Below are 17,976 nucleotides of genomic sequence, written 5' to 3'. Positions count from 1 at the left end.
TGGGGATTTGTTGACACCATGAAAATTTGAATCAACGTATTTTTCCTTTTAAAATTATACATTTACTCGGATTAAACGTTTGCTCTGTCATCTACGTTCTATTACAAATAAAATATTGACATTTGCCATCTCCACATCATTGCATTCAGTTTTTATTCACAATTTGTTTAGTGTCCCAACTTTTTTGGAATCCGGTTTGTATTAGGAGGATTGATCGAGGACCGTTAGTGGGAGTCAGGATGAGTCTGGAGGAGCCAGAAGCCACTCTGAGGGTGGTGGCGTATGCCGATGATGTCACTGTTTTCGTGTCCTCGGGAGGGAAGGCGGAATACGTGATGTCGGAGGTAGAACGCTACTCGGAAGTCTCCGGGTACGTGATTAATCGGGATAAGTGTGAGAGTCTCTGGCTGGGAGGGGGTGATCCATCTTTCGGTCTCTCGGACACCCTCCCAGAAACCCAGTCGTCAGCCAAAGTCCTAGGCGTTCAATTCGGCCATGGGGATTATCCCACCCAAAATTGGGACAGCAGGCTCACGATCGCCGCTCAGAAGGTTGACCAGTGGAAGGGTTGGTCTTTGACCCTCAGGGAAAGGGTGAGCCTGATCAAGACTTGACTTCTCCATTTGCTTATCTATTTAGCCAGTGTATGTGTCTTGCCAGAACCTCTCTGGAATCAGGTTTACAGTCTGTTCTTTCAACTGTTATGGGGGAAAAGGCTGAACCTAGTCAAGAGAGAGGTGACATACCGTATGAGGAGATTAGGGGGGTTGGGTATGGTCAACCCAGTGGTGTTACTTGTGAACATCTTTGTTAAGATCAACCTGGCAAACCTCTGGAAAGAGAGGGCTCCTCCGTGGGTAGTCTCTTGCAGGGGTTGGTTTCGGCCTTTCTTCCAGGAGTGGGAGATAGGAGGGCAAGTGAAGGATTTGCGTACCCCGATTCTGAAGGTGATCCGCCGGTGGGGTTTGGGAGTGAGGGAAATCAAGGCCCAGTCAAGGAGATCCCTTGATGAGAGGGTCTTGTTGACCCACTTCCAAAAGCCCCTGGCCCTTAAGGATTTGATTGCCCAAGCCGGGATCTAGACAGGGGTGTACAGTTGTTAAATTTGGCAAGGATCCCCTTGAAGTTTTGGGACTTGGCTTGGCGCTGCTTTCACGGGAAGCTTTATGTAAGGGGCAACTTGAGGTATAGGAACTCTGATGAAAGGGGTTGTCCCCGGGAGGAGTGTGGCGACATACTGGAAAGTATGGAGCACTTCCTGCTTCAGTGTCCCTTTTAATACAGAGGTATACAAACGGGTGGGCGCATCTATTGGCTGGCCTAGGCTAGCCAACCTCTCCTATGCGGAATGGGCTTATGGAGCATTCAAAGGTTTGGGAAGAAGGGACCCATGCACAGCTTTTGTAGTTAGCATAGTGGTCAGGTACTTCACATGGAACGCACAGTGTTTAGTTTCAACCCAGCAGAAAGTCCTCCCTGTGGAAGAGGTGTGTAGGAACATTCTAGGTGACCTGGCGAAGGTTCGCTCTCTTGAGTGCGAGAAGGTGGGTATGGATGGGGTCTCTTACCTCCTGGAGAGGCTTCACCTTTGATGTACCTTAGCCTCAGTAGCACTTTTCCTGGTGTTGGGCTGAGGCTTTCACATTAGGTTTTTGTTTTGTATTTAAGATGAGTTTTTGAAGAAAGGTTTGCAAATGACTGAACTTGGGCCTTCGGGTGGATTTTAATATTGGTTTGTATAGATTGATATGGTTGTTATAAGATGCATATATTGTATGATAGGGTAAGTGGGGTGTAGTTAGGTTGGGTGGGATGGGGGTTTATATATTTTTTCATGTGGGGAGGCCTGCATCTAGCCCTGGACTATGCGGACATAGGAGGACATGAGGTGAGGGGCTGGGTGTGGGTGGTGGAGGAAGGGCTGGCCTCATGGAGGGACAAGAGGCGGAGGTTGGCCCTGGGTGAAGGTGATGGGATAGATAGATTGGTAGGGTTAGGATAGGTTTGTTTTTGTTTTTCTCATGTGTGTGTATACCAAAAGTAAAAAAATTTAAATTTTTGTTATTTATTGTGACAAGTTGCCAATCATTTTCTGTTAGAAACAATTTGTATACATTTGTATATAGTCGGGGTTCAGCTATCTTATTTGGAATTTGTATGACAGTTTTTGCATTTTTGTATAAAATTAAAAAGAGTTCCTCAGTATCTGCTCTTATTCTTTGTGTGTGTGTGTGTGTGTGTGTGTGTGTGTGTGTGTGTGTGTATGTATGTATGTATGTACAGTCATGTGAAAAAATTAGGACACCCTTTGAAAGCATGTGGTTTTTTGTAACATTTTTAATAAAAGGTTATTTCATCTCCGTTTCAACAATACAGAGAGATTAAAGTAATCCAACTAAACAAAGAAAACTGAAGAAAAGTCTTTTCAAGATCTTCTGTAAATGTCATTCTACAAAAATGCCTATTCTAACTGAGGAAAAAGATAGGACACCCTTGCCCCTAATAGCGAGTGTTACCTCCTTTGGCTGAAATAACTGCAGTGAGACGGTTCTTGTAGCCATCTACCAGTCTTCGACATCGGTCTGAGGAAATTTTACCCCACTCCTCAATGCAGAACTTTTTCAGCTGTGAGATGTTTGAGGGGTTTCTTGCACGTACAGCCCTTTTCAAGTCACCCCACAGCATCTCAATGGGATTCAAATCTGGACTTTGACTTGGCCATTCCAGGACTCTCCATTTCTTCTTTTTCAGCCAATCTTTGGTTGATTTACTAGTATGTTTTGGGTCATTGTCATGTTGCATGGTCCAGTTCCGCTTCAGCTTTAATTTTCTAACTGATGGTCTCACATGTTCTTCAAGCACCTTCTGATACACAGTAGAATTCATCGTGGATTCTATGATGGTGAGCTGACCAGGTCCTGCTGCAGCAAAGCAGCCCCAAACCATGACACTTCCACCTCCATGCTTCACAGTTGGTATGAGGTTCTTTTCTTGGAATGCTGTGTTTGGTTTACGCCAAACATGTCCTCTGCTGTTGTGTCCAAATAATTCAATTTTGGACTCATCTGTCCAAAGAACATTATTCCAGAAGTCCTGGTCTTTGTCAACTTTATCTCTGGCAAATGTCAGTCTGGCCTCGATGTTTCTCTTGGAAAGCAAAGGTTTCCTCCTTGCACACCTCCCATGCAAGTTAAACTTGTACAGTCTCTTTCTGATTGTAGAGGCATGTACTTCTACATCAACAGTAGCCAGAGCCTGCTGTAGTTCTCGAGATGACACTTTAGGGTTTTTGGAGACCTCTTTTAGCATCTTGCGGTCTGCTCTTGGGGTGAACTTGCTGGGGCGACCAGTCCTGGGCATGTTGGCAGTTGTTTTGAAAGCCCTCCACTTGTAGACTATCTTCCGGACAGTGGAATGGCTGATTTCAAAATCTTTTGAGATCTTTTTAAATCCCTTCCCAGACTCATAGGCTGCTACAATCTTTTTTCTGAAGTCCTCTGACAGCTCTTTTGCTCTCACCATGGTGCTCACTCTCACTTCAACAGTCAGGAGCACACCAAACTAAATGTCTGAGGTTTAAATAGGGCAAGCCTCATTCAACATGCAGAGTAACGATCTACTAATTATGTGCACCTGGTGTGATATACCTGTGTGAGATCTGAGCCAATTTAAGAGGGAATACATGTGAGGGTGTCCTATCTTTTTCCTCAGTTAGAATAGGCATTTTTGTAGAATGACATTTACAGAAGATCTTGAAAAGACTTTTCTTCAGTTTTCTTTGTTTAGTCGGATTACTTTAATCTCTCTGTATTGTTGAAACGGAGATGAAATAACCTTTTATTAAAAATGTTACAAAAAACCACATGCTTTCAAAGGGTGTCCTAATTTTTTCACATGACTGTATATGTATATGTGTATGTATGTATGTGTGTATGTGTGTATATATGTATATATATATATATATATATATATATATATATATATATATATATATATATATATATATAGAAAAGGAAAGCCCGCAGCACTCCTTTAAGTAAAAAAGTGTAATTTATTCACACATGTCAGACAATGTTTCGGTCCTCTCACAGGACCTTTTTCAAGTCAAGTGAACAAAAAAGTGCATAGTGCAAAAATAAATACAGCTCTACAGCATGACACAATCCATTATCAGCCAATAGAGTACTGGTGCACTCCCATTCAGGGGTGGGCTACAATTCATATGATTAACTCCATCTGTTACCATACATACCAACATCAATAGGAGTATATCAGTGATACATTCAATAATAATCCATCATCATATGTGTACATAAGTGTATATAATAAAGTGAACCGTGCAATATTAAAAAGTCCTTGACTATGTTACCTTGCCGCAGGCCTGATAGAGAACCGAAATAGCTTGTGGAGAAGGCGCCTCTACTTGTACCGGAGCACGCCACTCATCCGCGTCCACTGCTCCTTACTGCGCATGTATTCAACCCCTTTCTGTTCACACAGCCTCTAATACTCCTGCGTCGCCTCTACGATGGAAACCAACGCGATGACGTACGGCCGATCACGTCCAGGCGCCGCACACAAACAAATCCGTGTCAGCGCATAGACAGATCGTCCGCGCCCCATCACGAATCCATATCCACCATCTTACTTCAGGCACTGTTTTTGGGCAATGATATCATGCCTCCATAACACCCATATTTATCTCGTTTCCATCAGAAAAGCCCGGCACTGGCAAAAAGTCAGCATATATACAGGTCCTTCTAAAAAAATTAGCATATTGTGATAAAGTTCATTATTTTCTGTAATGTACTGATAAACATTAGACTTTCATATATTTTAGATTCATTACACACCAACTGAAGTAGTTCAAGCCTTTTATTGTTTTAATATTGATGATTTTGGCATACAGCTCATGAAAACCCAAATTTCCTATCTCAAAAAATTAGCATATTTCATCCGACCAATAAAAGAAAAGTGTTTTTAATACAAAAAAAGTCAACCTTCAAATAATTATGTTCAGTTATGCACTCAATACTTGGTCGGGAATCCTTTTGCAGAAATGACTGCTTCAATGCGGCGTGGCATGGAGGCAATCAGCCTGTGGCACTGCTGAGGTGTTATGGAGGCCCAGGATGCTTCGATAGCGGCCTTAAGCTCATCCAGAGTGTTGGGTCTTGCGTCTCTCAACTTTCTCTTCCCAATATCCCACAGATTCTCTATGGGGTTCAGGTCAGGAGAGTTGGCAGGCCAATTGAGCACAGTAATACCATGGTCAGTAAACCATTTACCAGTGGTTTTGGCACTGTGAGCAGGTGCCAGGTCGTGCTGAAAAATGAAATCTTCATCTCCATAAAGCTTTTCAGCAGATGGAAGCATGAAGTGCTCCAAAATCTCCTGATAGCTAGCTGCATTGACCCTGCCCTTGATAAAACACAGTGGACCAACACCAGCAGCTGACATGGCACCCCAGACCATCACTGACTGTGGGTACTTGACACTGGACTTCAGGCATTTTGGCATTTCCCTCTCCCCAGTCTTCCTCCAGACTCTGGCACCTTGATTTCCGAATGACATGCAACAGTCCAGTGCTGCTTCTCTGTAGCCCAGGTCAGGCGCTTCTGCCGCTGTTTCTGGTTCAAAAGTGGCTTGACCTGGGGAATGCGGCACCTGTAGCCCATTTCCTGCACACGCCTGTACACGGTGGCTCTGGATGTTTCTACTCCAGACTCAGTCCACTGCTTCCGCAGGTCCCCCAAGGTCTGGAATCGGTCCTTCTCCACAATCTTCCTCAGGGTCCGGTCACCTCTTCTCGTTGTGCAGCGTTTTCTGCCACACTTTTTCCTTCCCACAGACTTCCCACTGAGGTGCCTTGATACAGCACTCTGGGAACAGCCTATTCGTTCAGAAATTTCTTTCTGTGTCTTACCCTCTTGCTTGAGGGTGTCAATGATGGCCTTCTGGACAGCAGTCAGGTCGGCAGTCTTACCCATGATTGCGGTTTTGAGTAATGAACCAGGCTGGGAGTTTTTAAAAGCCTCAGGAATCTTTTGCAGGTGTTTAGAGTTAATTAGTTGATTCAGATGATTAGGTTAATAGCTCGTTTAGAGAACCTTTTCATGATATGCTAATTTTTTGAGATAGGAATTTTGGGTTTTCATGAGCTGTATGCCAAAATCATCAATATTAAAACAATAAAAGGCTTGAACTACTTCAGTTGTGTGTAATGAATCTAAAATATATGAAAGTCTAATGTTTATCAGTACATTACAGAAAATAATGAACTTTATCACAATATGCTAATTTTTTGAGAAGGACCTGTATATATCTTTAGTTCAAACAAATCATTGTAGCTTCCATTTAATTCACTGCATATAGAGAGCAGACAACATCAGAGTATAGGCCATGTAAGATGGGTATCTAGCTAACCATTCCTCCTGTCACCCTAAATTCTACATTTAACCCTTTGGGTTTTAGGGTATCCAGCCGAAAGATCCACCTTAACTCAGTTTTTTTTAGTTTACTTAATCGATCACCTCCTCTTTCCAATGGTTTAACATGGTCTATAATCATAAATTTCAAGTCACTTTCTTTATGATTTCTTTCGGCAAAATGCTTTGATACAGGCAAATCTCTTCTTTTATTCCTAATGGATTGCCTATGGTTATTTAACCTAGTCTTCAGATCACAAGTGGTTTCACCAACATATAATTTTTTGCAAGGGCACCATAGTACATATATCACCCATGACGAATCACAGGTGAGATAATGCCCTATATCAAAGGTCTCGCCCGTGTCTGGATGTGCGAACGTCGATCTCTTGACCATCTGTTTACAGTTCACACATCCCAGACACGGGAAAGAGCCCGTGCGCCTTGTTTTAAGAAACGTCTGTCTAGATTGGCCTTTGTCTGGTACTTTGGAGTGTACTACCTTATCCCTGATGTTGCCTGCTCTTCTATATGCCATCATCGGCAAATTTTTAAATGCAGCAACATTTGGGTGTCCACTACTCAATAAACTCCAATTTCGCCTCACTATTTTTTCAATTTCGGGACTCAACTCATTATATGATGTTACAAACGGTAATCTATCATTAGTTTTTCTAGTTTTCGGGGTCAACAAATCATCTCTGGGGATTTTTTTTAGCCCTTTCTGCATGTCTTTTTACTAACTTTTTGGGATATCCCCTGTCTATAAAAGATTGTTCCATATTTATCATTGCTGAGCACATATTTTCATCTTTATCAACAATTCTCCGCACCCGGAGCATAAACGGCAGAGAATCTATCATCCTTCTTGGATGCCCACTAGTGAAATGCAACAATGTATTCTTATCTGTGGCCTTGATATTTAAGTCCATATGTACCTGTTCATCCTCAATATATACTTGTGTGTCCAAGTATTGCACCCGGTCAGTCGATGCCGTTAACGTAAACTGGATCTCCCGGTCAAGAGAGTTCAAGTGTACGTGAAAGTCCATCAGCTGTTCCATGGTGCCACCCCAGATGAGGAAGATGTCATCTATGTATCTCCACCACGTCAAAACTTGATTGAAGTGGGGAGATACATAGACGAGACGTTCCTCAAATGACCGCACAAAAATATTTGCATAAGTAGGCGCGGCATTAGGTAACATAGTCAAGTACTTTTTAATATTGCACGGTTCACTTTATTACATACACTTATGTACACATATGATGATGGATTATTATTGATGTTGGTATGTATGGTAACAGATGGAGTTAATCATATGAATTGTAGCCCACCCCTGAATGGGAGTGCACCAGTACTCTATTGGCTGATAATGGATTGTGTCATGCTGTAGAGCTGTATTTATTCTAGCACTATGCACTTTTTTGTTCACTTGACTTGAAAAAGGTCCTGTGAGAGGACCGAAACATTGTCTGACATGTGTGAATAAATTACACTTTTTTACTTGAAGGAGTGCTGCGGACTTTCCTTTTCTACTGAATTTGTCCCATATCGAGGGACCGCCGCGGGCACCTGCACAGCTATATTTGCACTGAAGGGAGTGCTGCCTGAATCTTTCCATGGATATATATATATATATATATATATATATATATATATATATATACACACACTGCACAGTACCACTTCTCCGGTGCTGCAGATTGCTCACTCTGGATATAAATGTCTAATGATTTGGTTTGATATTTTGAAAATGCAGCACATACAGAGTTAACGGATCACCCCGCCCCCTCTGTCCTCTAATAAAAATTTAAATATTGTAATTAATGCAAATGTCCTTTTGAAGTGAAAATTACCACTTGTGAGAAATGTGATCTGCAGGAGACGGAGCGAGCCCTCCAAGTCTGCAAATATGACTGCACTGGTAATGTGCCGCCATCATGTGACCCATAGAGAACGGCGCAACATATACAGTCACCCAGAGGAGGTTGCGTATCTAATCCCAATGTATCCGAGAAACTAGAGACTGAGACATAATGTACATATTAGATACACAGCTCAGCAGACTGTATCACACAGGATAGGATTAGATACACAGCTCAGCAGACAGTATCACACAGGATAGGATTAGATACACAGCTCAGCAGACTGTATCACACAGGAGAGGATTAGATACACAGCTCAGCAGACTGTATCAACAGGATAGGATTAGATACACAGCTCAGCAGACAGTATCACACAGGATAGGATTAGATACACAGCTCAGCAGACAGTATCACACAGGATAGGATTAGATACACAGCTCAGCAGACAGTATCACACAGGATGGGATTAGATACACAGCTCAGCAGACAGTATCACACAGGATAGGATTAGATACACAGCTCAGCAGGCAGTATCACACAGGATAGGATTAGATACACAGCTCAGCAGGCAGTATCACACAGGATAGGATTAGATACACAGCTCAGCAGACAGTATCACACAGGATAGGATTAGATACACAGCTCAGCAGACAGTATCACACAGGATAGGATTAGATACACAGCTCAGCAGACAGTATCACACAGGATAGGATTAGATACACAGCTCAGCAGACAGTATCACACAGGATAGGATTAGATACACGGCTCAGCAGGCAGCATCACACGGGATAGGATTAGATACACGGCTCAGCAGGCAGCATCACACGGGATAGGATTAGATACACAGCTCAGCAGACAGTATCACACAGGATGGGATTAGATACACGGCTCAGCAGACAGTATCACACAGGACAGGATTAGATACACAGCTCAGCAGACAGTATCACACAGGATAGGATTAGATACACAGCTCAGCAGACAGTATCACACAGGATAGGATTAGATACACGGCTCAGCAGACAGTATCACACAGGACCGCCTTAGGTACAACAGCTTAGCAGAACGTAACACATGTGACAGGCTTAGATACACTATGATACAGCAACCTTCTGCAATCTGTGTATAATCTCCACTAATAAGGGCGATCCTGGGTCTTGTGTTGATGTTGATCTCTGGGTGTGCTAGGTAAAGGGTTAATTACTGTAAACCCCCCCTCCAGATAATGACATTCCTGTCTGTTTGATTACCCGTTCTATGACACGTCAGGCAGGCCAGGAGCAGACAGCCCCGGCCACCGGACCACTTGGATACAGGGCTCTGCAGGGGCGTGTCAGTTTTCCCCCAGGGCTTTGTTGATTGGCTATGCTTGCTGTCAGAGGGGAGGGGCGATCTCAGCACCTCCGTACTGCTCATCAAGCAGGAGGCCTTTTCTCACATTTGCCGCTGATCAGTTGGTGAATCACTTAGTGATCGTTCTAGACGTCTCGGGACGTTATTATCACCTTCAATGTTCCAAAAATAGCGATTTTTCTATCACGTCGCCATTCGCACTTCACAACCTGTGAAATGTGCCTTTGTACACAATTAGAGCACAGCCGCACTTTCTCCGCGAGCGAGGTTAACCCCTGAAGTGATGGAATGATGCAGGTGGCACAAACACCGCCTGACTGTGCTTTGGATGTGTCCGCGAAGCCTGTGCTAAAAAATCCCAAAAGATGACTGAGGGTGAATCCTCCAAAGATCCTCATGAAGACAAGCGTCCTGTGTTTTCCGGAAAATTCACTGTAATTTCATGGTTATGTTGCCGGGTGAATCCGAGAGCAGAAGATAATCCGATTTTATATAAATGATGATTTACACTGGACATCAGAAATAAAACCGCCAAAGCTGATGGAAATATGACGCCCACTATAAGAGCTCATAAACACGTATTTATTGTCCGCATCCGAGCCGCATTTTTGTGGGTCAGATGTGGACCCGTTAACTTCAATGGGGCTGCAAAAGATGCGAAGGGCACACAGTTTGCAGTCCGCAAAACACCGGCACACGTCCTATTCTTAACCGCATTACGGAAAAGGATAGGATTGTTCAATTAGGGGCCGAACGTTCCACAAAATGGAGAATGTACACGGTCAGTATCCGCGTTTTAGTGATTCATAATTTGTGGAGAATGAGCCCTAAATGTGATACCGCTATATACACATCCCCGATACATAATATTATGACAGAAATCGCATATTTTACTTCATTCTCATAATACAGTGATGCTCATAACCCTACGAGACAGACGGCACGCTGACGCATGTGTGAACGCCCCGAGCCGTGACCACAGGAGAGACGAGCTAATAATTAACTATTAATCATGACATTTTATATATATACGGGATTATCCGCCATCTTCACAAGGCAGTAAAAGTGATGAACAACACAACAGTGACCATATAACACAGCGGATGTGGATGACTGACCGAGGATAAGACATGGGACAAAATACTGCTCCTATGTACAGGAATATAACTACTATAATACTGCTCCTATGTACAAGAATATAACTACTATAATACTGCTCCTATGTACAAGAATATAACTACTATAATACTGCTCCTATGTACAAGAATATAACTACTATAATACTGCCTCCTATGTACAAGAATATAACTACTATAATACTGCCTCCTATGTACAAGAATATAACTACTATAATACTGCCTCCTATGTACAAGAATATAACTACTATAATACTGCCTCCTATGTACAAGAATATAACTACTATAATACTGCTCCTATGTACAAGAATATAGCTACTATAATACTGCTCCTATGTACAAGAATATAACTACTATAATACTGCTCATATGTACAAGAATATAACTACTATAATACTGCCTCCTATGTACAAGAATATAACTACTATAATACTGCCTCCTATGTACAAGAATATAACTACTATAATACTGCCTCCTATGTACAAGGATATACCTACTATAATACTGCTCCTATGTACAGGAATATAACTACTATAATACTGCTCCTATGTACAAGAATATAACTACTATAATACTGCTCCTATATACAGGGAGTGCAGAATTATTAGGCAAGTTGTATTTTTGAGGATTAATTTTATTATTGAACAACAACCATGTTCTCAATGAACCCAAAAAACTCATTAATATCAAAGCTGAATATTTTTGGAAGTAGTTTTTAGTTTGTTTTTAGTTTTAGCTATTTTAGGGGGATATCTGTGTGTGCAGGTGACTATTACTGTACATAATTATTAGGCAACTTAACAAAAAACAAATATATACCCATTTCAATTATTTATTTTTACCAGTGAAACCAATATAACATCTCAACATTCACAAATATACATTTCTGACATTCAAAAACAAAACAAAAACAAATCAGTGACCAATATAGCCACCTTTCTTTGCAAGGACACTCAAAAGCCGGCCATCCATGGATTCTGCCAGTGTTTTGATCTGTTCACCATCAACATTGCGTGCAGCAGCAACCACAGCCTCCCAGACACTGTTCAGAGAGGTGGACTGTTTTCCCTCCTTGTAAATCTCACATTTGATGATGGACCACAGGTTCTCAATGGGGTTCAGATCAGGTGAACAAGGAGGCCATGTCATTAGATTTTCTTCTTTTATACCCTTTCTTGCCAGCCACGCTGTGGAGTACTTGGACGCGTGTGATGGAGCATTGTCCTGCATGAAAATCATGTTTTTCTTGAAGGATTCAGACTTCTTCCTGTACCACTGCTTGAAGAAGGTGTCTTCCAGAAACTGGCAGTAGGACTGGGAGTTGAGCTCGACTCCATCCTCAACCCGAAAAGGCCCCACAAGCTCATCTTTGATGATACCAGCCCAAACCAGTACTCCACCTCCACCTTGCTGGCGTCTGAGTCGGACTGGAGCTCTCTGCCCTTTACCAATCCAGCCACGGGCCCATCCATCTGGCCCATCAAGACTCACTCTCATTTCATCAGTCCATAAAACCTTAGAAAAATAAGTCTTGAGATATTTCTTGGCCCAGTCTTGACGTTTCAGCTTGTGTGTCTTGTTCAGTGGTGGTCGTCTTTCAGCCTTACCTTGGCCATGTCTCTGAGTATTGCACACCTTGTGCTTTTGGGCACTCCAGTGATGTTGCAGCTCTGAAATATGGCCAAACTGGTGGCAAGTGGCATCTTGGCAGCTGCACGCTTGACTTTTCTCAGTTAATGGGCAGTTATTTTGCGCCTTGGTTTTTCCACACGCTTCTTGCGACCCTGTTGACTATTTTGAATGAAACGCTTGATTGTTCGATGATCACGCTTCAGAAGCTTTGCAATTTTAAGAGTGCTGCATCCCTCTGCAAGATATCTCACTATTTTTGACTTTTCTGAGCCTGTCAAGTCCTTCTTTTGACCCATTTTGCCAAAGGAAAGGAAGTTGCCTAATAATTATGCACACCTGATATAGGGTGTTGATGTCATTAGACCACACCCCTTCTCATTACAGAGATGCACATCACCTAATATGCTTAATTGGTAGTAGGCTTTCGAGCCTATACAGCTTGGAGTAAGACAACATGCAGAAAGAGGAGGATGTGGTCAAAATACTCATTTGCCTAATAATTCTGCACGTAGTGTACAAGGATATACCTACTATAATACTGCTCCTAAGTACAGGGATATAACTACTATAATACTGCTCCTATGTACAAGAATATAACTACTATAATACTGCCTCCTATGTACAAGAATATAACTGCTATAATACTGCCTCCTATGTACAAGAATATAACTGCTATAATACTGCTCCTATGTACAAGAATATAACTACTATAATACTGCCGCTATGTACATGAATATAACTACTATAATACTGCCTCCTATGTACAAGAATATAACTACTATAATACTGCCTCCTATATACAAGGATATAACTACTATAATACTGCCTCCTATGTACAGGAATATAACTACTATAATACTGCCTCCTATGTACAAGGATATAACTGCTATAATACTGCTCCTAAGTACAGGGATATAACTACTATAATACTGCTCCTATGTACAAGAATATAACTACTATAATACTGCATCCTATGTACAAGAATATAACTACTATAATACTGCTCCTATGTACAAGAATATAACTGCTATAATACTGCCTCCTATGTACAAGAATATAACTACTATAATACTGCCTCCTATATACAAGGATATAACTACTATAATACTGCCTCCTATGTACAGGAATATAACTACTATAATACTGCCTCCTATGTACAAGGATATAACTGCTATAATACTGCTCCTAAGTACAGGGATATAACTACTATAATACTGCTCCTATGTACAAGAATATAACTACTATAATACTGCATCCTATGTACAAGAATATAACTACTATAATACTGCTCCTATGTACAAGAATATAACTACTATAATACTGCCTCCTATGTACAAGAATATAACTGCTATAATACTGCTCCTATGTACAAGAATATAACTACTATAATACTGCCGCTATGTACATGAATATAACTACTATAATACTGCCTCCTATGTACAAGAATATAACTACTATAATACTGCCTCCTATATACAAGGATATAACTGCTATAATACTGCCTCCTAAGTACAGGGATATAACTACTATAATACTGCCTCCTATGTACAAGGATATAACTACTATAATACTGCATCCTATGTACAAGAATATAACTACTATAATACTGCTCCTATGTACAAGAATATAACTACTATAATACTGCTCCTATGTACAAGAATATAACTGCTATAATACTGCCTCCTAAGTACAAGAATATAACTACTATAATACTGCCTCCTATGTACATGAATATAACTACTATAATACTGCCTCCTAAGTACAGGGATATAACTACTATAATACTGCTCCTATGTACAAGAATATAACTACTATAATACTGCTCCTATGTACAAGAATATAACTACTATAATACTGCTCCTATGTACAAGAATATAACTACTATAATACTGCTCCTATGTACAAGAATATAACTACTATAATACTGCTCCTATGTACAAGGATATAACTACTATAATACTGCTCCTGTGTACAAGGATATAACTACTATAATACTGCTCCTGTGTACAAGAATATAACTACTATAATACTGCTCCTATGTACAAGAATATAACTACTATAATACTGCTCCTATGTACAAGGATATAACTACTATAATACTGCCTCCTAAGTACAGGGATATAACTACTATAATACTGCTCCTATGTACAAGAATATAACTACTATAATACTGCTCCTATGTACAAGAATATAACTACTATAATACTGCTCCTATGTACAAGGATATAACTGCTATAATACTGCCCCTATGTACAAGAATATAACTACTATAATACTGCCCCTATGTACAGGGATATACCCGCTATAGTACAAACAGCTCCGGGCCTGCTCGCTGTGATGTGAGGTCAGGGGTGACACCCCGCTCCTAGCACAATGTAATAGTGACAGCTCAGCCTGACCGGAGAGCTCCACACTGCTCGGGTGACTTGGTGACGCAGCGCTCGCTGACAATGCTCCAGTTCATGCTGGTGACAATTCTAATACACAATTAAACAATGACTCCGCACCGCCAGGGTCCGGTCAGCAGATCGCGGGCGGGGGAGTCAACAATGGGATTATAATCTGCCAAAGAGAGGAAGACTCAGAAACACAGAGCCTGACCTGACGTGATTTACCAGAAGAGAGCAAGCTGAGAGGTGCAATACTCTGCAGGATATATCACTATGTATCTGTCAGGAGGTAGAGAGGACAGAGCGATGTTCTGCAGATCTCTAGAGGTCAGTGGTGAGATAATCTGCAGTCACATGACTCCATGTGTCCAGGTGACATCTTCCTGTGTTTGGTGACGTTTCTCCCTCGCACCTGAACACCGCAGACATCGCTCCTGACCTCGGCGCCATCTGGTGGCCGGTCCTCTGCGCGCTCTAAGGCCTTATGCACACCTGCAGGACTGTGTGCGGGAAATCTGCGCCGTACGTTGTCTACATTGTGTTCTATGAGAAATTCTCCTGGACACGACGCAGGTTTATACCGTGCGGATTTTAGAACGAGAATTTATTTTATTTTTCCCGACCGGATTTTCTCAATTCACTTAAATGAGGAGAGGAAAATCTGCACCAACTGAAGCCGATCGTCCGCATGTAAATCCTGAACGTGTGCATTTACCCTAAGAGCGCTGCCTGGGGAACTACAAATCCCAGCAACCTGGAAGCTGATGACAGGCCTGGGGGAACGGGCCGATGCTATTAGTCCGCAGGTTTATCCGCTGAGAGTTGTACTTACAGACGGTCACATACTACTCCCCTGTTATCTGGTCAGGAAGGGGTTAAAACCCATAATTTTTTTTTTTAACTAACTGAAAATATATAAAAAGAGAATTAAAGAGAACAAAATTCCAGAGCAGCGGCCGCCGCCGCACACTGAGCTCTGTGACAGCGCTCGCATGGGCAGTCCATGTCACCTCCAGTGAGCGACCGAAACCGCAGGAGCGTGGCTTCGGGGTCCTGAGCGCAAACCCCGCACCGCCCTGGGTCCTGAGCGCAACCCCCGCGCCGCCCTGGGTCCTGAGCCTGATTGGCTCCGCCCTCTAATGATAACATAATAGGTAATTACTTCTATAGGGTTTGGCCTCTCGGGGTACCAGTAACAACCCTACCTGCTGATTGTTCACGTTCCCCCCCACCTGCTGATTGTTCACGTTCCCCCCCCCACCTGCTGATTGTTCACGTTCCCCCCCTACCTGCTGATTGTTCACGTTCCCCCCCTACCTGCTGATTGTTCACGTTCCCCCCCTCACCTGCTGATTGTTCACGTTCCCCCCTACCTGCTGATTGTTCACGTCCCCCCCCCACCTGCTGATTGTTCACGTTCCCCCCCTACCTGCTGATTGTTCACGTTCCCCCCCCTACCTGCTGATTGTTCACGTTCCCCCCCTACCTGCTGATTGTTCACGTTCCCCCCCTCACCTGCTGATTGTTCACGTTCCCCCCTACCTGCTGATTGTTCACGTTCCCCCCCTACCTGCTGATTGTTCACGTTCCCCCCCCTACCTGCAGATTGTTCACGTTCCCCCCCCTACCTGCAGATTGTTCACGTTCCCCCCCCTACCTGCAGATTGTTCACGTTCCCCCCCTACCTGCTGATTGTTCACGTTCCCCCCCTACCTGCTGATTGTTCACGTTCCCCCCCCTACCTGCAGATTGTTCACGTTCCCCCCCCTACCTGCAGATTGTTCACGTTCCCCCCCCTACCTGCAGATTGTTCACGTTCCCCCCCCTACCTGCAGATTGTTCACGTTCCCCCCCCTACCTGCAGATTGTTCACGTTCCCCCCCCCTACCTGCTGATTGTTCACGTTCCCCCCCTACCTGCTGATTGTTCACGTTCCCCCCCTACCTGCTGATTGTTCACGTTCCCCCCCACCTGCTGATTGTTCACGTTCCCCCCCTACCTGCTGATTGTTCACATTCCCCCCCATCTACTTGTTGATTGTTTCCAGCAGATATAACCCTAATAATTAGAGGCAACCACAGTAAGTACACACGAGAGGAGCAGCTTACATATAACGGGGTCTTACCCCGGAGATCCCTTCTGGTCACTTACCTCCAGGATCTGCACGTAGCTGGCGGGGAACCATCCACGCACGCCGTCCTTCTCGCCTTCCCACCAGCCCCCCTCCAGCACCTGCAGGACGCTGATCACCTCCCCGGCCTCGAACTTCAGCCCTTGTTGGTGCTGGTCTCCAGAAAAGGCGTAGAGACTCCGACACAGAGCGCCAGACATGTCAGAGGATAGGGAGCGGACCCCCTGAAGGCAGGACGAGGAGACCCCCTGCTGCCTACTCCAGGCAGGATGGGGAGCGGACCCCCTGGTGCACAGTCCAGGCAGAATGGGGAGCGGACCCCCACCAGGCAGGACAAGGAGACCCCCTGGTGCCCAGTCCAGGCAGGACGAGGAGACCCCCTGGTACCCAGTCCAGGCAGGACGAGGAGACCCCCTGGTACCCAGTCCAGGCAGGATGGGGAGCAGACCCCCTGGTGCCCACCAAATCCAGGCAGGATGGGGAGCGACCTCTTGGTGCCCAGTCCAGGCAGGATGGGGAGCGGACCCCCTGAAGGCAGGACGAGTAGACCCCCTGGTGCCCACTCCAAGCAAGATGGGGAGCGGACCCCCTCCAGGCAGGACGAGGAGGACGAGGAGACCCACTGCAGACAGGATCAGCTGTGGAGCCCCTGGGGGAGGCAGTTAACCCTTCATGGTCTTCAGTCCAAGCCTTGAGGAATCCAGGAGCGGAGCAGCAGCAGCGGAGCCTCCAGCAGCAGAGCGAGGACTGGGAGGGAGCGGAGTGTGAACAGTGAGCAGAGCTCCAGAGCACAGCCCACAGCAGGAGGAGGGCGGACGCTGCATGTCACCACAGCCCGTATCTCACAGGAGGGGATCAGATACAGCAGACGGTGTCACACGGGAGGGGATGAGATACGGCAGACTGTGTCACACGGGAGGGGATGAGATACGGCAGACGGTGTCACACGGGAGGGGATGAGATACGGCAGACGGTGTCACACGGGAGGGGATGAGATACGGCAGACGGTGTCACACGGGAGGGGATGAGATACGGCAGAC

At 44.1% G+C, this 17,976-nt stretch overlaps 1 protein-coding gene across 3 annotated transcripts in view; it reads right to left on the bottom strand.

The window, feature by feature from the left end:
- Nucleotides 1–17,686, bottom strand: part of LOC122941177 (growth arrest-specific protein 7-like) — a 178,342-nt gene extending 160,656 nt beyond the window's left edge. For 2 of the 3 annotated variants that reach the window (XM_044298218.1, XM_044298219.1), the window contains exon 1: nt 16,957–17,686. In XM_044298218.1, coding sequence (XP_044154153.1) covers nt 16,957–17,136 — 180 coding nt within the window. In that variant the 5' untranslated portion in view covers nt 17,137–17,686. The remainder of the gene's footprint in view (nt 1–16,956) is intronic. The other variant, XM_044298221.1, reaches the window with a different exon arrangement.
- Between the last annotated feature and the right edge of the window lie 290 nt (nt 17,687–17,976).

This window comes from Bufo gargarizans, chromosome 6 (assembly GCF_014858855.1).
Source record: "Bufo gargarizans isolate SCDJY-AF-19 chromosome 6, ASM1485885v1, whole genome shotgun sequence".
Lineage (NCBI taxonomy): Eukaryota > Metazoa > Chordata > Amphibia > Anura > Bufonidae > Bufo > Bufo gargarizans.
Note: the sequence above shows the minus strand (reverse complement) of the source record. Positions and strands in the feature narration are given on the sequence as shown.